At 35.0% G+C, this 20,773-nt stretch overlaps 1 protein-coding gene across 5 annotated transcripts in view; it reads left to right on the top strand.

The window, feature by feature from the left end:
- Positions 1-20,773, top strand: part of TLK1 (tousled like kinase 1) — a 90,713-nt gene that overhangs the window by 39,869 nt on the left and 30,071 nt on the right. For all 5 annotated transcript variants that reach the window (XM_065750655.1, XM_065750653.1, XM_065750657.1 and 2 more), the window contains exons 2-11: positions 3,381-3,499; positions 6,637-6,708; positions 11,101-11,176; positions 12,670-12,716; positions 13,149-13,235; positions 14,625-14,714; positions 16,070-16,162; positions 17,445-17,555; positions 19,086-19,222; positions 20,290-20,478. In XM_065750655.1, coding sequence (XP_065606727.1) covers positions 3,381-3,499; positions 6,637-6,708; positions 11,101-11,176; positions 12,670-12,716; positions 13,149-13,235; positions 14,625-14,714; positions 16,070-16,162; positions 17,445-17,555; positions 19,086-19,222; positions 20,290-20,478 — 1,021 coding nt within the window. The remainder of the gene's footprint in view (positions 1-3,380; positions 3,500-6,636; positions 6,709-11,100; positions 11,177-12,669; positions 12,717-13,148; positions 13,236-14,624; positions 14,715-16,069; positions 16,163-17,444; positions 17,556-19,085; positions 19,223-20,289; positions 20,479-20,773) is intronic.

The following is a 20,773-nucleotide window of genomic DNA, read 5'->3' as shown; positions in this document are numbered from 1 at the left end:
TTGAGGATGCCATGAGAAAATCCTTGTAAGTTATTGCTCTGAATTAATAACTCTGACTTTTGATGTAACCCATTGTGAAACAAATTCTCAGAAGTTTGGGCTCCTGATGAACAAGTGTCCTTTGCAGGACAGTATGCTAGGACTTCTGTGTTAGAGACTGTGCAGTTCTGAAAGATAAGCACAAGATTCTGCCATCACCAAAGGAATAAAATAAAACACAGCAGCTAGGTAGTGTTGGTCATTTTAATTTTTCAAAATGACAAAAAGAGGCTTTGTAGAATCTGTAGTGATTGCCAGAAAAGAAGAAAAGCAAGTTTTAGGACGCATAGTGAGGATCAAGTATTCTCAAATATATTTTCTGTGGAAGGCAGTTTGAATGGTGGTGGTTGGTAGCAATGCCACTTCTTCATTTAGTACTTCTATGATGTGATCGCGTGTCCTTTGAATTGGTGAATTGAATTTCTGAGGTAGGAATGGAGCTAGCTCAACTAGTCTGTGAGTGCATTTCTAAAACCATACATTTAGTTTATCTTGTGAACAGCAGTTGAATTTATATATTTATATGATGTTTATTAAAAAAAAAAAGTAGCCCTTGTCCCTTAGCTTTAGCACTGTGAAGTTACCTTTAAAAGCAGGTAGCTTGGGTTATAAGCTGAAGGAATATAGAGAGCAGTAGTTTCTTGAAAAAACAGCTGCATGTGGAAGTCAGTCTTAAAATACAGCATTACTGAAGGTGGCAATTTGGTAGAGCTCTAGGATTTGCTCTGTTTTGAGATAAAGCTTACTCCAGCTTCCCTGACTTGTCCTGAGCATATGAATGATGGAGTGTGCATGTTTATTGTGTGGTGCTCTGTGGTTCTGGACATTTAAATACAAAAGTAAAGTGAAATTCCAGCAGAGATAATGAAGAGAATATTGTGCATTCATTAGCATGTGTAGACTCTAAAAGCTGAACAGAAAAAATTGAAAAGTTGTACTTCATCTGTGCTGTGAAATACCCATCTACCTGCTCAGTTACCCTCCTGGCTGGTAGAGTAGCTCAGGAGTGCTGAGTGCATTAGTATTTAGACACATACTAAATAAACCAGCACCAAAGCCTGCAGTATTGCTTCCCCGTGTTTCCTATAAGCAATACTGGATATTGTAGTGTCTGTTCCTGCCATGTGCATGTGGTTTGCTAGTTATAGCAGTAATTTTAGGTAGTCTCTGAGCTGTTATGAGCAGTGACTAGCAAGTAGGCTAGTAATTCAGAATATTGCTAGTCCTGCTTCATTAAGTGGGTTACTTTGGTAAACTAAAATAGGTTAAACACTTCTTTTTGTTATGAAGCGAGACAGTGGCTATTTAGACTTGATCAGTTTCTTACACTCTTTCTAATAAATACTTTCTCATTGAAATATAGATTATGTACAGGGTAGCAAGGATATGCTGTATAGATCTGCCTAAAAAATATATATAAATAAGGCCTTATTGCACAGTGTGCAAATTTGAGGAGCATTTTTGTGTAGATGAGGAAGCGTGCACTTTGTTTCTTAAGTCACTGGAAGCAGTACACAAGATTTTGGGAAGCAAGAGTATTGCTGAGTGTTTGGCACTGCGCATGCATGTAGTAAGGCAGCCTTTTCCCCTGAGAGTTTAGTCTAAAACACATGGAAATGAGAGGAGCTTCTGCCGGTGCAGTTCAGCAGCAGTGTTATGACTGCTGACGATAAGCCAGCTGCAATTTCAAACCAGTCCTGCATTCTTGCAGCATTGGATAAGAGGCCTCCAGCTCCCTATAGGGCTCCCCACTTCATGAACCAGAATCTAGTGTGCTGTGCCAGCCACTTGTGCCTTGGCTGTCAAAGGAAGGCTCTACCAGTGCGTTTCTCAAATGTCTGCTTTCTGACTGTTCTTTGCCTGGTATGAAGGAATGCTGGCTCCCTGATCCCTGCTGCTGGCCGTCCCACTGGAGCAAGGCACACAGCACTGCTGAGACTTGGGCAGCTTGAATTAGCAAAGTGACTGAACCAGGGTTTTCTCTGCCAGGAGGTTGAGTTGCATGGTTTGGTGTTTTGGCCAGCGTGTGCAGGGGAAGGGTCTGTCTGGTTTTTGAATGATAAAGGTTGCTGAGATAGCCAGGAGTTTGAACAACATGCCTCCTGCGTTCTGTCAACAGCGAGGAGGGCTGTGCTGATGTCTTGTCAGGATTCGTGGCTGATGGGTGAAAGTCAGTACAAGCTCTCAAAAGTAGCAAAATGTGGTTTTCATGGAAAGAAAATTCGGACCTCTTTTTTTTTAACAGTATCACTTGAATATACATCACTATTACTTTCTGTCCTTTCTGAACTACTTTTCTGACAACGGATGTTGTCCCATGAGACTGAAAAGCGCAAGGTTGATAAGCTGTATCTTAGTTGAAAAAATGAGGCTGTATCATTTTCAAGGTGCTTGTGGGGTGTGTCTTCTGAATAGTGCATAAGGACTTTGGCATTAAATAACTTATTTAAGACAAAGCAACTGAACTGTTTCCAATTTGAAGATAAACTGAATGTTCAAGTAGTTGAAAAGATAAAAACAAAGAATGTAGTTTGTATAAATACAGAAGGGTATTTGTCTAGATGATCTTTCAGACTGATTAAAGAGTCATAAGTGATTTAAATACAAATTAGAAGGCTACACATCAGACTGCAACCTACTCTTATAGGCTGAGCTTATTTGAGTACATTAGAAACTCCTTTTGTTCATCCATTCCCCTCCACCTCCTTTCCTCTGCTGATGCTAGGAGCTCTGCTGTACCTCTTTGTAACAGCATCTGTAGCAAGCAGCACCTGTGCAAAGGACTGCTACTTCTGGCTCCTTTCATATAGCCAATCCTGCTTCTTGATTCCTTGTCTTCCACTGCATTCCCTTTTACATGCTGGTTGTGGTCCATGACCTCATTTTCCCTTTTCCTATGATTTTTACTTGTCTTAGATATCAATATGTTGATATCCTAAATAAATGCAATAATACTGAGAACAGGAGTATTGTTGAATTGATGGTTTTATGCTGAGGAGTGTTTTGCTCCCATTGCTGTTTTTTTCATCTATTAATAATTGTCTGGTTGGCATATCACACTCTTGCAGGCTCAGTGACTCTTACATGCCTCTAATAGAATTTAGTTGTCACCAGAATTGACAAGGGTATTCTGATTCAGGGAGGTTTCCTCAAAATTTCTAGAATACATCGTGTTAATTTATTATTAAATAACAGGTGGTAAATTGTTGGCAGTTTGGGAGTAAACATCTTTTTTATTCTTTTTTGTGTTGGTCAGTGGCATGTTTGGTTCACTTGTAAAATAGTATACTGTAATTAACCTTTTTAAAGAATATAATGAATTTGTTTGTTTGTTTGTTCAGGAGCGATGGATGAGCTTCATAGCCTGGACCCAAGAAGACAAGAGTTGTTGGAGGCAAGATTTACTGGAGTAGTAAGTGGCAGCACTGGGAGTACTGGAAGTTGCAGTGTTGGAGCTAAAGTAAGTACAAAGAACAGTAATCCAAATCTACTGTCTTTAAAAGATTATTCTATATCATCTCTCTTGTACGTTGCCTGAAAAAGAGCTGGGTTGGAAGAGAGTCTCAGGAAAATTAATGTTAGTCGCTGATTTGAGTTCAAGATACATTTGTTTATCCATTTTTCTCAGTATTTAAAAGGAGCTGTCCCTTCTGCAGATAGCCAATAACTTAACTGTTCTGTTTGAAAGACATGAGAACCTCTGTTTTCAGGATTAAACTTGTTTGAAGAACATTATATCTGTATTAGCAAAACCCAGTTCTTTCAATTTTTTAAGACACATCAATTTCTGATTGTATGATTTCTGCCGTCTGTCCTTTAGAGTCAAATCAAGATGCAACACTTCAGGGAGGACCTTATGAACATCGAATACCACAGCTTAATTACCTTAATTACCTTCCTTATTTTGTATATTATCCTTCAGTTAATACTTCTGCAAAATAAATCTGCTTTTATTACAAATCCCACTCAAGTTTGCTTCGTTTTCCAAGATTTCTGCATACTGTTCCCTAGGTGATATGCCATTTTGGTTTTGAATATTTGGACATACTTCACCAAGTATTACAGTTAAAGTTTAGTTATTTTTAACATCTTTATTAATTTTTAGGCTTATTTCACCCATTGCTAAAATATTTAGGAATCCTGTTTCCAAAGTGTATGTCATGCTCTTATATTTTAAAATTTTTGTGCAAGCTTTATTATTACTTTCCACTTAGTATTTTATGTTTTTATTACCAGTCTAATTACACAGCAAAATACTACCTGATAGCAGGGATTGATGAGTGAAAGCAAACCGAATTGATGCATTGTGACTGATGCACTGCTGTTTTCCCTTATTTAATTTTCTTCTAAGTGTGACTACAAAAATGTATACTTTACCCTTGTGATTAAAAGTAGATTGAGGGAAAAATCAGTAATTCTATTCCATTTTTGTTTCTTTCCCCCTCAGTCTTTGTTCCTCAGAATCTGTCTACCACTGTGCTTAATACATTTTCTTTCAAAACAATTATCAAGTTTCTTGGGGTTCTCTTTCTTTAAACTTAAACTCCCTGTGAGTTTCTTCTTATCAGTCCAATAAATCTCTCCAATACTTTTTCGTTGCTTGTTGTTCAACTGATTTCATTTTTACCCAAATTACATTCCACTTTCCAAGATCGTTCATCCAAATTAGCCAGGAAAAAAAAAAACAACAGCAAAGCAACAAGAACAAAAAAAAGCCAGCTAATTTCCCCGTTCTTTCTACTGTATGAAACACAAATTTCTTGTCCTTGGCACAGTCCTACAACTATTTGAAAAGATAGTTGAATCTCATCCAATTGTTTTGAAAGTGGATAGCTAAAGTTCTTTAGTACTACTAAATGCTTCGATAGTTGCTTGCAGAAGATACTGCTACCACTGTAGTCTTTAGATGAATACAAATCCTTACCTTTTTTGTTCTTCTTAACTTTGACTAGAAATACTGTACAAGTGATCGGCAATGTATGTTGCAATGTATGTTCTTTTTCCTGCTCACAGAGGAGGAAAAATACGGAGGGGAATAGCAGTATCTACTTCTGCAGTTTTATCCCTGTCAGTTTTCTATGTCTTTTATATCTTTATCTCAGTTCTCTCCTCTCAGTATGTCTGGGCTGTTTGGATTTTTTTTTTAATTTTATTTTCAATACAGTCTGTAGTCTTGGTGGACATTATGAGAAGCTTATCTGACTTTTATTTGAAACATGATACAAGCTTTTTTTTATCTGATGTGCAGAGGTAACTGGGAGAAGGAGATGTACTTTGAAGGCAAAAATGAGAAAACCTGTTCACATACATACCTGATTGCACACATCAAATTCTCATTTTTGTAACCTAGCAAGACAGTGAAAAGGCTGCAGCACACAGATGCATGTAGGTTATTTTTGGAAAACATGCTGAGACTTTATTCTTCTAGTAATTAAATTGAGATGGAGTCTTGTTTAGTGGGATTATTATTTGGAAGACTATCTGCTGAACTGTTGAGCTGTGGAGAGGAGGTGAAGCCCAGCATCTTTGAGCTTTTTCAGTAAGCATTAGGGAAAATGTGAGTGTAGGTTACTGAGATTATAGTCCTGACTCCAGTGATCAGGTATTGAAGGATCCCAAGGCAAATCCAGGCATTTTTAAGCTAGAGACTACTTCGGGGGCAAACACACATGGAAATGTTGTGGGTTTAATTGCATTTCTCTAGAAATCTTAATTCAGATGTGATCTAATTCCAGAAGATGTCACAGATCTGTATTGTAAGCTGATGCAGTGCTGGAATTGAATGCTTTGAAGCGAGTATTTGCCTGAAGTAGTTGCTTTACTTCAAAGTATTTTTTCTTCCTTCCTATTGGAGAAAAGAATAATCCAGCAGTGTAACATTTTTCTTTTAATTAAAAAAAAACAAAAACAAACAAACAAAAAAACCTTCTTAGCACTTCTTCTGTGAATGGAGCAGACTCTTTCAATAAAATGTCCTTGTTGCCATTCTCTGTTCAAAGGATCTCTGAAAAAATCAGCTCTAGAACATTTCTATAGAAATACTGTAATTTGAAACTATTACAGTTTCCTTTTTGTTTTTTCCTCTCCAGTAGTCTGTTGTACTGGGAGATGTGATTTGTTGTAAGAATATACAATAATATTGTAAATAAGTTGTTCTTTTCTTTTGTTGAATGGATTTTAAAAATAACAGCAATGGCCTAGTGTCTGACTTAAAGAAAACTGAAGCTTCTTTTCTTTTGGAAAGTCTGCAACACTTTGAGCAATATTGGATGTATAAGCCCATTCTGTTTAATCACTTTATAGTGTTCTTCATTGGATGTTTTGCTATTCCCAAATGAGATGTTGAATGTTCAAGGTTTTACTTGGCTTAGAAAAAAATCGAAATATGATGGTTATTATGTATTTTTTATCTCTATTGCAAGTCATGGGAACTGTACAGTTCATCAGTTTTTCCTTACAGGAATAAAATTTGATCACTGTTACTAGTTACAGCCATGGTAGTAATGGCCTACTGTCTATATGTAGTAATTACCAGCAGTTAAGTATTTGTATTACAAACAGGGTTGTTACATTTAACTATTGCATTTGTCTTGGTAGGCCTCAACAAATAATGAAAGTTCGAACCACAGTTTTGGAAGCTTGGGATCTTTAAGTGATAAAGAATCAGAGGTAAGTAATGCTAGGCAGATTCATTATTACCTCAAAATTTTATTACTAGCAAATTGTAATTTATTTTCTACTTTATGTAGGAATTTTAAAAGTAAAATGCTAAAAAGCTAAGAGAAAGCATACATTAATATACTGTCTCATTCTGTGGTCATGAGCCTAGCTTTTGTTTACTATTTTTCTTCCGATTCTTCTGGACTATAGGTATTACCCAGATAGTCATGCTGTGAGGATGAAGAGATTAAAATGTTTAAACTACTTGCTAACTTTTTTTTTCTAATAAACAGTAAGACTTTCACCAACACAGATAAATGTTGACTGGTGTTTAGCTGTGTCTTTAAAAATATCCCTGTAACATTTGGTGTAGAACAATGTCATTTTACATTTGGACACATGAGATGCAGAAGAGGAATAGTTTTTCCAAGGCATGTAAATCTGATAGTTCGGTGCACTTCTTTGTCTCTGCACATGTTTTAACTTCAAGTCACGTTTCTGGATGGGGATAATATATGTAATACATATTCTACTTCTTGGATTCTAGAAATACTTTCATTTTTACATGGTCACTACGCAGAGCAATTCAGTTTTCCAAGTTTCTTCTGTTTGCTGAAAGTTTGGTATTAATCACACTGAATAATGAAATATGATTTCTTGACCCATTTTTATAAGTTGGCAGTTTTATTTGCTGGAATTAAATTATAATTGTAATACCAAATATGTTAATAAATTTTTAGAGTTTAGTTCTAAAAATAACATATGGTTTCTTACATGCTGTAATCTTAACAAAAGTACACGTGAAACCATAGTACTAGAAACAAGGTCTTTCTCTTTTTTATTTTTATTTTTTTATTTAAATGGCTTTCATAATAGAGAATTCCTCTAGCAGAAGGTAATGTAGATTTATTCATATGGAAAGCAGCATCATCGTTTGATGTTGTGAAAAAAACTATTGTATTATAAACAGATCTTGAAAGAAAAAGAAGTAGGAATGCAAATCTCAAAATCATTGAAATGAATTTGTGGCAAAGCAAAGCAAGCTTTCTCCAACACTGTTTTTGTTTTTCTGGTGTGTAGTTTTTTATTTTATACTTTATTTTTGTTTTCTCCATGGACATCAGCTAATACAACTATAAGAATTACAGTTGTTTTTTCTTTCCTCTGATGGATGCATCAAGAAAAGGGCAACAAAAGTGAATAGTAGTTTGAAGAGATGATTTTCAAAGTAAATTTGGATCTGCAAAATAACTTGAAACCAAGCTTTGTGAGCAATAAATGTTAACTGGCAATTTGATCTTAATATCTAGACCTGTATTTCAACTTTATTTTAAGCTTATATATTCTTATTATTTTAGGAAATGATTTGTTGCTGCATTACGTAGTTCTTAATTTGAGTATGTATTAGCTGCTTGTAGTTAAACCAAATTGGCTACCTCAGACTGTGAATAGGTGCTTCTCATAGACTTCTGGTATTTTGGCCTTCCTCCACCATCCCTTGTTAAAGCGGATTACTCCTCCTTGTTCTGGTTACAAATATATTCTTTTAATTACAACTAGTATTTTCTATTCTCTGTGGATAATGAATTATTTAAAGGAGGAAAGCTTTGTCTGTGGCTTGATTTGTCCGGTTTGATTAGCTATTTAAATGTTTTGCTCTGCTTGCTTGTAACTGTTCAGTTGCTTCAGTTCCCATTAATACAAAACCCTCATTATAAATGTAATTTCAGAAGTAACTGAAGGTTTGATCTAATTGGAATTTATAATGCGATGCTGAGGAAAACAGCATTGCTGTATTTGTTTGCCCTAGCTGTAAAGCTTTGGAAGGGATAGGATTTAGAAGAAAGCACTTATGCAAAACTATCAACTCATTCATTGTGCAAATGAAAAACATTAACTGCTAAAAAAGCATACTGGAGGTTTAAGTGGTGAGACAAAACAAAACTCATTTTATTACATTTTTTTTCTCTACAAAAATAACTTTCTGAGTTCCATTGTTAACAGATCTACAATAATGGTAGAAAATATTTAACTACATGTGAAGTATATATAAATATTTATGTGAGTATCGCTAAAAGGAGATTAATTAGTTGAGGGTTGGTTCTTATAAATGTTTATTTCATTAAAGAGTATGTTGAAATCCAAGATTTAAAACTGTGAATATGAGGAGAAGACTTGGGGGAACCTGATAAAAATAGAAGAGTAAACTAGGGTCAAGGCTGTGATGTACAGTCCTCTGCTGATACACCAAGCTGTAGGTGACTTTAACGTAGTTTTAAAAGCTAACTTTAGATAACTTCAAAACTGTTTCATCTTGCTTATGAAATAAGAGGATTTTAATCTAAGTCTTGCCTGTAGGTAAATGGATCTGAAGCGTCTCAGGAAGGTACTTTACTAGGAAGGTATTCCTCAGCCCCATTAGTTTTCAGCTAAATGTGGTTCCATTCTTTAGAAAGGATTTTGGAGAACATTTGCTAGTGACTGAATACTGTACATTGCCATGTGAATATTGTTCTAAGAAAAGGCGAGTGTGACTCTGTTGGGTAATATCATTATTGTGCTCATGCTTTTCAGTTTGGAGAGTGAAATCAGAAAAGCTTGATGAAATAGACATTTGTTTTTGGATTGAGTTTAGTTTTAAAACAGTAAACCTCTTTAAATGTCCTTGAGTGGAATGCACAAGTCACTGCATTTGGAAACTAATTTTCTTGGGTGAGAATTTTAAATGGTTAAGTATTAATTAGCTTGTGGACAGGTTTGGGGGAGTTTTTGGCTTGATATGGCAGGTAAAACTGCATTAGAAGGGTATCTGCAAAATTAAAAGCTGGAAAATAAGGAATAGGATGAAAGTGATTGGCTAAATAGTTTCAGTTCAGTCATGTGGAGAGAGAGCTTAATGTTAACTATTTACCTGACAGTGATTGCAAGTGATACAAGTCATATTTCTGAGCTACATGTTCTGCTTTTGGAATCATGTAGTTTTAAGCTAACCTAATTTTCAGGAGTCTACCTTGTTCAGTCAGCTAATGTATGATAGGATTGTAAAGCATACAGACTCTGGTCAGAAGAGTTAACTAAAAATAATATTTAATAAATGTAAGTAATTATAACTCATTATGTATCCTGTTAGTAAAACAGTTACAGTTGTAACTGTTGTAAACAATATGTAGAATAAATATATGTAATAAAAAAATGTAGTATAAATAAGGAAGTTTGAGCTTTTTCTTGTCCTGACTTTTTCTGTGTAGGCTGATGATTTTCTGTAGATCACAAGTAACCTCTTTGCCAAAATAAATATTCTCAGACTTTTGTAGAAAATTTATATTTGAAGGTATCCACATGACCTTATTGAAACTGAAATGTATTAAAAATTATTTTAGTAATCGGTTGAAATTTGAATTGTGATGACACTGAATTGAAAGAAGAATCCTTTGAACACAAACTGACAAACTTGGTTAAATGATTAAATATTGACACAGAAGAATGAAATGTCTTCTCACTGATGTCAAAGTTAGTCTGAGATATTAGGGACCACTCATTACTTGACTGTGAAGTAGGGTTCATTTAATTGCTTCTGTGATTTCTCTTGTTAACTGGCTTGAGTTCCTTGAAGACTTAAGTGCAAAGTAGCAGCATGTTTGCCTTGAACCAAAGCAGCTTGTACAATGTAACTTATTCTAGGAGGACTGTCTGTTTTGAATGCTCACTTCAAGGGAGAACAGATAAAACTTAAAGGTGCTTCTGACAAAACCCTTTCTTGTTATCAGTGTTGTGTGCTCTGATTGTCATTTTTGGCAGTGATTCCTGAATATTCTTGAAAAAAGAAATAATGAGTCCATACTTTTTCACTTAAAAAAATTTTGAATCTAGAAATCTACAACTTATATTGGCTTGGAGATGACTTCTGTACTTAAAAAGTAAAGAACATTATTGTCATCTTACTGAAGCACTAGAATTCTGTATTCTATGGCAGTGTTGTAGTAAGCTTGATAAAAAGTCAGATTATTTCACTGAGGATAAAAGAAAGCTATAAAATACCCACAGCTATAACCTGAAGATTTCTTAGTGAAATGCAGCCTAAATCAAATAAAATTGTCTGTTCATAAACTCCAGAACAGATAAAAAGGTATGGTGGCTTCATAATTAATATACATAATTGGCTTTTGGATGAGTATTTAAGAATTTTTTCTTACCTCCTTCAGTATCTATTCTAGTTCATATTTGTTTGATTGACTAAGAGTCATATTATCTACTTCAAATAAGGTCTGAAATAGCAGCATTCCTGTTGATTTGTGAAGTCATATTTTATGAATGAAAATTCCAGCTTATTTTGCAGTACTATAGCTGTAATAGAAGTAAGTAGAGCTGCTGTTGAAACACATTTTTTTCTGTTCTTCATAGACTCCAGAGAAGAAGCAGTCAGAACCTTCCAGAGGAAGAAAAAGAAAAGCAGACACTCAGAGTGAAAGCAGCCAAGGTAAACTGCCAAAGAATTATATGGTTATTATATATATTTGATTAATTGATGATGCACAGATTTTTGACTGTTAGCCTTAACAATTCTGTGGTATTGCTTGTGTAAGACAGATCTTGGATTTGGGGTGATAAACATAAAATCTTTTAACCACAGGTCACAAATTTATCCACTGGTTGAAGGGATGGGCAAGTAAAACCTGTGGTTTGTTCGTACTTGACCATAAGAATTGTGCATTGCTCTCTGTAACTTGCAGCTCTGATGTCATTCTGTGTACTGTTTAAAAGCTAGCAGCACTTTTGTGGCTTATATTTATTTTCAGTAGGTAAGGGAAAAAGTGGATTTCTGGTTATAAAATCTGATTGCTTTTTTTTCATGGATATTTAAAAATAATTGAATTTTATACTTCCTTACTATGGATACAGCTTAGTGCTCTCGAGATGGGGGAGGCTTGGGATGAGACAGGCTTTCAATTGAATGTTTACAAAGTTTTTTCTTGTTTCTTTCTTTAATGTGACATTTTGAGGGAGGAAATAGAAATTTAATTTCAGGGCAAAATTTCATCAAAAGGGGAGAGGAACTAGTTTTGGTGACGTCTCCTTTAGATTCTTTTTGTTTCTAAGTTGAAATGCCACTTCACTTGAGAGCTGAAGCAACAGGAAAGCTTGAAAGTCTTTGAAAAAAGCAGAGAGATTTGTGGTAATAACCTCCTAATTTATTACAAAAATGTATTCCTGTGTAGAGATTTTGAAGTTTTGACCATTGGTCCACGTTCAGAGCGTAAAGAAGGCAATTTACCTTAAAGCTGAATAGAATAAATTATTTGTTCCATTGGATAAGGCGTTGGTGAGATTTTTGTAATGCCACATGTGGATTGGGTCACTCATGTCAGAATGGTGAATTCAGGTTGGTTGTCCTGTCTTGTTACTGGTTAAAATAAAAGAAATTCTATTATCTTGTTCTGCTCTACTTGTCTCCTCAGTGGATGCTGTAACTTGGAGTCTGATTATTACTCTGGGAAGAATGGAAGTACTCTTCATCTTCCACGCCCTCTATTTTAACAGGCATTTAGAGTAGTCCTTGGGCTGAACATTTGGGCAGAGTAATTCACCTGGAGCATGTAATATTAATAGATTATTTTGATATTTTGGGTCTGGGTGAACTTGAAGATAATGTCTGAATAAGGGAGATGCTGATTAAGATTTCATCTATAGGATGAAAGATGAGCTTCCTTATCTAGAAAAGGTTGGTCTTACTGTAAGTGTGTACTAAATCTGATTTAGGAGTTAAGTATGTGTTGATTTCTGAATTTAAGGAACATGCAGATCTCTTTGTTATAACCAATCCCTTTATTATCTAATGTTGGGAGATCACATATTATCACATCAAAGAAAACTAATTAACATGAGTTAAGTTTTGAAATATTTATTGTGTAGGTAAAAACGTAACTCATCTGTAAGTAATCTGTTTAACCTGTTATAATGTATTCGTTTCAGGAAAGAGTATTGGGGGACGTGGCCACAAGATTAGTGACTATTTTGAGGTAAGGTTTTTGTCTTTAATTTTTTTTTTCCCCAAGCAATTTTAGGTGGTACTTGTGAACTTCTTAGTTGTCAAATCCTGCGGTGACAGTCTAGCCTTGCTTTGTTCTTAGGCTACCCTTCTTCCACTTATATATAAAAATACTGATTATGATAAAGTATAGCTTTTCTTCATGATACACTTTAAAAAAAATTGTAATGTAAGTTTGTGTTAAACTTTGAAGAAGAGATGCAGTTTCTTGATGCAGCCTGAGATAAAAGACAGAAAGCAGTTTCCTCTGCTCTTTCCTTTAGATGACCCAAGGCTTCAGTAATCCAAATAATGCAGTCTAGATTACATATTAATTGTACAGATGAGCTGTGTCATTCAGTGTTTGTATAATATATTTTAATTTAAAAGGCTGAATAATTTGAGGGTTGTATCTTCTCTTCAGTACCAAGGTGGAAACGGCTCTAGTCCAGTTCGAGGTGTACCTCCTGCAATCCGATCTCCTCAGAACTCACATTCCGCCCCTTCTTCTGTAAGTTTGGGAACTTCCTGACTGTTGGAGATACTACTTTTTGAGAAGGAAACTGTGGCTACTGTCTGTATGCAAGCAAGGAATGTTTTTTTGAAGGAATGATAGGAAGTAATTCATTTTTAAATAGCATGGGGGAAAAGAAGGATCAAAATAAATGTTAAAACTAAAATTTTCTAGAAGTAAGTTCTTAACACTGTTGTGCTGTTTTTTTTTATAAAACTATTTTTGAATACAAAGTAATGTGAAATGATCTATAAATGTTAAAATGTTCTTTTGGTGTTTATTCATAAGCTTTACACAGAATAAGTGAGTATTTTATTGCTTTCAAGGGAGGTGATCCCATGACAAAGGACTTGAAAGCTGAACTTTTGATAAATGATAAGTTTTCAAATAATAACTCGTCTAACTTGCTAAAATTGTTTTTGTTAGTCACAGTAGTAATTCTTTTTTTTCCCCTCACATGCTCAATTTTGGTGTTAGGTATACGCATGTGATTCTTAATGGCCACACGGATTCTGCCAATTACAGAAATTATTTTTTCTTATGGTAGACATATAATTAATTCCATGTACTTTCAAACATATTGCTAACAAATTGGAGGGTAATAAAGTTTGAAGAATTTGGCTTGAATAGAATTGCTAAGGTTGGAAAAGGCCTCTAAGATCACTGAGCCCGGCCATCACCTCCATGCCCACTGAGGCACCACCGTGTCCACTAAACTATCATCCTTTGGATGAAGCCCAGTGTGGAGAACCTTGGCCCCATTATGGGATATCAACACTCCTCTGTCCCAGGTTCACCCAGCTGAGCCCCCTTCATTTGCTATTTGGGTTTTTATTAGGAGAAAATTACCCCTTTCACAAGTCAGCACTAAAGCTAATCCCTTTCTGGCCCTCACATAAGGGCTTGAATGAAATTTATGGACTGCAATGCCTAATACACAAATTAGTGTTTCTGGGAAGTTTCAGTAACAGAATTTGTGTTCTGATCAGCACTAGCTTCCCCTTTCAAGTTGTCCCATGGGAAATAAACTCTCCAAAATAACTCACATTATTTTTGAGTTGCAAAATCTTAGAATCAGAAAAATAAGTCTTTATAAGACAAGGCATTGCCTTGTGCCAGTCTCGTATTGTCTTAAATCTTTCCATTTGTTTCCCAGGAGTGACAGTCCTAGTTTTCTCAGAGAATATATTGCATCCTTTCTAGAATACAAGGGATGTATAACAGCATAGCAATAATTCACAGTGCAGTGTACTATGTAGTAACTTGTGTAATAAGGACGCCATATTTCTGTGTTCAGTATCACCCTGCCAAGAGTTGTAAACAAAGTTGTGCTCATAATTGAATATTACAGTTATATCTAAAACCCTTTCTTTTCATGCATTTCAGGTCCGACAGAATAGTCCTTCTCCTACTTCATTAGCTTTTGGGGACCACCCTATCACACAACCAAAGCAGTTATCTTTTAAAATTACTCAGGTAAGTGCTTCTGAGTGTACAAATTCAAACTATAGGAAAAAGCTGATAGGTATGTTTATTTCTTTGGTTTTCAACTACTCTTAAACTCCTAAAGGATTTCAGAAGCTTTGCTTTTCAGTCTTCAAAAGGATTTTTGTTTTTAAGTTCAGCAGCTCATAATTGCAGTCTCTTGAATTAGTTTTGTATTTTGCACTCTGCTTCTAATTTAGTGCTTTGTGAGCAGTTAGACAATGTGCTTGGTATGCTTCTGCAAAAGATTTTAACTGTCGTGTGAACATAGAAGAAGAGACTCCTCTTTTGGATAATACTTGAGATGGTAGCTGCTGTTGTCATATAACTGCTGAAATAAAACAGTGGAAGGAAAGTGAGATGATGGTCAAAATGCACTATCGTTCCTGTCATGACATTAAAAGCAAATAGCACATTTTATTATCTCTGCCCTGTCTAATGCAATTCATTCTTCCTTTCACAAGTTAGTTAGAACAAAACTATCTTGCCTGTTGACCAAATACACAGGATGTAAAGTAATTGTGTAGGTCACTGAGAAAGTAATGCCTCCTGTTTATCTCCATGAAAATAACAATGTAAAAATAGGACATGTACTTGGTAGAGCAAATCCTCACTTACCAAATGTTATTTGCCAACATAGTCAGCACCATTAGCTCTGCATTTCTGCCAGCCATGAATAAGAGCCTGTGTTTCATTCTCATCAAAATCTGCATGGCAGTCTAGAATGTGGCTAGTCTTTCACATCACTGTCACAACTGCTGAAATGTACCAGCCACTGCTTCAGTGTGCTTGCATCCATTGTTTGGTCTCCATAAGCATTCAGGAAGTGTCAGTGAATGTCAGCAGGTGTGATTTTTTTTCTGCGTGGTGAAATTCAATGACACATTTTTACTTCACACGTAGTTCCATGTCAGATGCTGTTTTGCCAGGTTGCCTTTCTGGTGCAGTCTGTCACATGGTAAAAAAATCTAACAGAATGTTGTTGGTAAGGTTCACCTTCTGCTGCCATACCATCAACATCTGCCTCTGACGTTGTGGACCAACATAATAGAATAGAAGGCATTACTTTTGGAGCAGCCCTCATAGTTGACATCTTATGTTCTTGCCTTACATTATTTGTGAACAATAACTTGTCCATGAGTTAGTGGTTTGTTTCAACTGCTCCCAGCCCTTTCTAATGAAGGGAGAAAGCAGTTTTGAATATGAATCTTCCCTGTCACTTCCAAAATACGTGGAAGTAATATGTGCTGATGATACAAGTTGATATCCCTTTGTGAAAAAGATGACAGAAATAATGCTGTAATTGTTAAAGGAAAGTATTAAATACTTTAAAATATTCTTTTCAGACTGATCTCACAATGCTGAAATTAGCTGCACTAGAAAGTAATAAAAATCAAGACTTGGAAAAGAAAGAAGGTCGTATAGATGACTTACTCAGGGTAAGTGTTAGATCTGGGGTAAAAATATTTGGAAAAACAGGCAATGGATTCTCAGCAAATATTTTAAATGCCTGAATAATCAATGTTTCTTAAAGTTACTAAATGAAAAGTTGGAAAGTGTTGTTAATTATTATTTTTTTTAATTTGAGAGGCCTGTAAAATAAATGCATAAGGCTTTTTTTTTTTTTTGCTCTGTATTACAACTTGTTAATAACTAAATACATCTCTGCACTTCCTGGGGTTACAAAGAAAGTTGGTGTTGTTTTTCAAACAGTTGGTTAATCCCTTATGTTTTTCATATAATTTCATGTAACAGATATTTTTGTTTTAATTGTGAATAACAATCATCGGTGGGACAGCTGCAGTTTCAGAATGAAAGTGATTGTCACAAACTATCACGGGCAGTAGTTATTTTTAATAAGAAACTTACCCTGTGATATATTGGTTTTTTTAATACTTGCTTTCAGCTAAAGGAGTCTTAGTGCTTCTGTCCCTGAAAGTAAGGTTGGAGAGATGATATTTTAAAATGTGAAATAAACTGCACACTAAAGAAACAAAAAGCCCTCAATTTGCAAGTCATAGTCTGTTTACTGTGTTGGTATGTGTGCAGGCATATATCCATGATACCACATATTATAAAATTGTACTTGCAGGCTTTGTGGGTACCTGTTTCAGCATGTGTCCAACAGTGTGGGGTAGAAAGCTAACCTTAAAAAAAAAAAGCAATAAAACAGATTAATATGTTCTTCTAAGGTGATAAAGATAACTGGAACATAGGAAACTTGGTATATTTTCTACTCATGTAATTTAACTTTTTGCAGTAAAAATCCATAATGATAACAAGTTTCATTTTATATTAAAAACATTATAATTTTGTATTATTTTGGCAATAAAACACAAAGGATCCAGAGCTTAATTAACATCAATTTAGCTCTGGAGGAATGGAAAAATGATCAGTACAATGCTTTTATATACAGAAAATATATACAAGCTGAATACTCTCTAATACAGAATGCAACTTGGTGTGAAGGAAGTAATGTTCTTGAATGCATTTTATTTCATGTTCATTCCTGTTTTTAAAACAGAAAAACATCTTTCACAGATCCATCCTAATCTATAGGGAGAATATAAATATTTCCTTACTATATATGTATGCTTATGTATGTTCAGCTGTGTGAAAGATGTTGCATGTATTGAAGGTAGATACCTTTGTTTTCAGTGGCCTCCGATTAAAAAAAAAAAGTGTTTCAATATTTCTTTAAATGCTTCTTGTATTTGTTAGGCTAACTGTGATCTTAGAAGACAAATAGATGAACAACAAAAGCTACTTGAAAAATACAAGGAAAGGTTAAACAAATGTATTTCAATGAGCAAGAAGCTTCTAATTGAAAAGGTAAGTTTGCTTTCAAAATTGTTGTGATAAAAACTCTTGAGTGCTCTAGAACTCCACTGTAGTTCCTTCATTTTCAGTTTTACTTTGTGATTAGTCTCTGCTGAAGTTTTGTATTAATGAATTCTATGTGGAAATGAATATTCTGTTATAATCCTGAATAGTAAAATACAATATTGAGCCTTTTTCAGATAATGAAAAATCTGTCTTTTTGATTTATTTTCCCTGTCATGAGTAATTCAGATATAATGCAACATAAAACATGAGAATTTAGTATGTTATCTGTTATCTGGATAAAATTTAAGTTTCTAAGTGGATGAAAAAAAAAATCTGAGTTTAATGCATTGTGTAGAGAAGCCAGATAATAATCTCTATGATGCGATTAATTGGCTGAGATAATTTTTGATGTAAAATGATAAAATGCTATGCTAGGTTAGAATTGATGGGAACGAGAACATGAAGGTGACCATTTTACTTCATACTTCTTCATAAGAAATGTCTATTTCAGATTTAATGTCAATTATATTTAAGCTTGCAGCACTCTTTGTAAAAGACAGTGGTATCTTGTTTCCCTTCCTCTTTGTTAAAATAATCTTGTTTGAAGAACAGCAAACAAAAAGTGAACAGAAAATCAGCTCATTACAAGTGAAGGTATAGAACAGTTCAAGGTAAACAGCCACACTATATGCTGCTGTATGATACAACGGTGCAGACGATCTGACATTAGGGGGAATTCCCTTGCTAGCATGCCATAAATAAGTTATTTTGGTCCTTTTAAACTTCCTGCATGAGGGGAATAAAGAAAATATGCCTCTGGTTTGTTCCATATAATGCTAGGTTCAGACTTCATACTGAGAATATCACATAGGAAATTTTTCTTCAAAGGCCATGGAGGCCTCCTCTTCAGACTAGAAGTGTTAGCACAATGATCCTTATTTCCATCAGCTTCTCACTCTGTGGTTTCGGGCCATTGGCCCAAGAAGCAGCCAGCATTTGTAGCAATTAGAGAAGTTTCTGTCTTCAGAATCAGTGGTGTTCATAGTTCTCTTTCTTTCTGTGCTGCAGCAGACTCAGTCATCAGTTGTGTCCCACAGATTCTTCTGGTGTCGACAGGGTTCAGAAAGAGCATCTGCTTATATTACTGCAACTGAATACTTCGGTTCAAGTAGTAACAGTTCCCAGGCTAACTGGAGCTGATGCACTCCTAGTATCTAAGATGATTTGTTTAGTATAATAGATGTGTATAGACATAATCTTTATTATATACGGTATTATATACGGTATGATGCTGACTGATTCTGCTGCATTTACGAATGTTCTTTTAATTATGAAGATAAATGAACTTTATAGGGAAACTGAGTTAAACTTTTTTTTTTTACATAAATCATCATCAGTACTAATTCTGACAAGCACAGATATTTGAGTTGTATAGAAATTAGAATAAAAGTAGTAAGATAATAAAAGGGGTTTTTTTTTATGTTTTAGTATTAACACTTCAGTATTACTAAATATGAATATATTTTGTTTCCTTAGAGCACACAGGAAAAGCTGGCAAGCAGAGAGAAGAGCATGCAAGACAGATTACGCCTGGGGCATTTTACCACAGTTCGTCATGGTGCTTCATTTACTGAACAGTGGACAGATGGCTTTGCATTTCAGAATCTTGTGAAGTTAGTCAATGCAATGTTCTTAAATTCTTGCTTAGTTCCCTCTAGTGGATTTTTTTTTATTTCTGGGATTCTAGGTTTGGAGCAGTTTTTCATACATAGTATGTTTTGCTTTTTGAGGACTGAGAGCGCAGTACAAGACTCCCTTAATCGACTGAAGGAGCACTGAGGCTGGATGTCCTTGAAAAATGATTTGGTTTCACTTGATTTTAACCATCCTTATGGAAATATGTGAATGTATTAAATGAATAGCTTTTGATTATTCAGCTCAGCTTGTAGAAAGAGCTGTGAAACTATATCAGTGATTTTTTACCAAGCAGCTAGCCAAGTATCAAGACAGATGAAGTCTGTGACTCTCTCATTCCTCATGTCACATAGCTGTTCCCTGCACATCCATGTTTGTAGCACCTTTTGCAGGCATCCAGCTCCTCATTGCCATGAAAGATGAGGGACAAATCTGACATCCTTAGGTAGTATAGCCCAAAGGGATGAGAGAAATTGGACAGCTGGAAAAGAGTTGCTACAACAGGTATTTCAGCACTCTGCAGAAAATAGTGCCCATGAAGTGTAGTCTGGGAGACAATTGGGGATGATGGTAAAGTAACTATGCAGTGCATCTTGAAGATGTACTTTGTTAATAAGTCTGAATCAGTCTATGGCTTTGTATGTATAAGTAACTTACCAAGACCTTGGTTTTGAAGGGGATTGTGTTGTCTTAACATTTTATGAAACTGCCTAGGAAGTTAAGGTTGTCTAAAAAAGTCTGTTGATATGGTCTTGTTTGCCATACAACCAAACTGATGATTTACTTGAGAATGGACAGATCAAATTCAGCATTTGGCCTATAAAGATTAGATACTTTTGTTGCATTTCTTTTGATGGTATAAAACAACATATCCATCAGCTCAGATATGTACTATTTTTTCCAGTACAGAAATATTGTGTAACACTTTGGAAAAGGGAGGAGAAAAAGAAAATTCAAAAGAAAATTGTTCTAAAAATTTTTAAAGATAATTCTTTTAAAAAGCAAAATAATGAAACATTAATAACACTTTTTTGGGGGTTTACAGGCAGCAAGAATGGGTGAATCAACAAAGGGAAGACATTGAAAGGCAAAGAAAGCTCCTGGCCAAGCGAAAGCCACCAACTACAAATAATTCTCAGGCACCATCTGCCAATTCTGAACCCAAGCAGAGGAAAAATAAAGCTGTGAATGGGGCAGAAAACGATCCCTTTGTTAGACCCAATTTACCACAGCTGTAAGTTTAACATTTCAATCAGTCTTTTACATAAATTCTCTGATATTGTCTATGTGAGTTCCATTCAAATAATGGCATAAAAAGACAGAGTATATTCAGGACTTGCTGATTTTAAGGAAATTTGCACCACTGCCTATGAAGATGACATACAATTGCCTAAATTATCTTTGGTAGAGTCACCAGAGAAAGGTCTGTACTGTGTATATGCAATGTTCCTTCTGTTTTCATAATCCATAATCTAGAGGAGTTCAGAATTCTGGTTTCTTATTTTTGCAATGTTACTGATTTCTGTTGA

This window comes from Cyrtonyx montezumae, unplaced genomic scaffold (assembly GCF_038088225.1).
Source record: "Cyrtonyx montezumae isolate F1298 unplaced genomic scaffold, pur_monq_1.0 scaffold_7, whole genome shotgun sequence".
Taxonomy (NCBI): Eukaryota; Metazoa; Chordata; class Aves; order Galliformes; family Odontophoridae; genus Cyrtonyx; species Cyrtonyx montezumae.
This window is presented reverse-complemented; position numbering and strand designations above follow the sequence as displayed.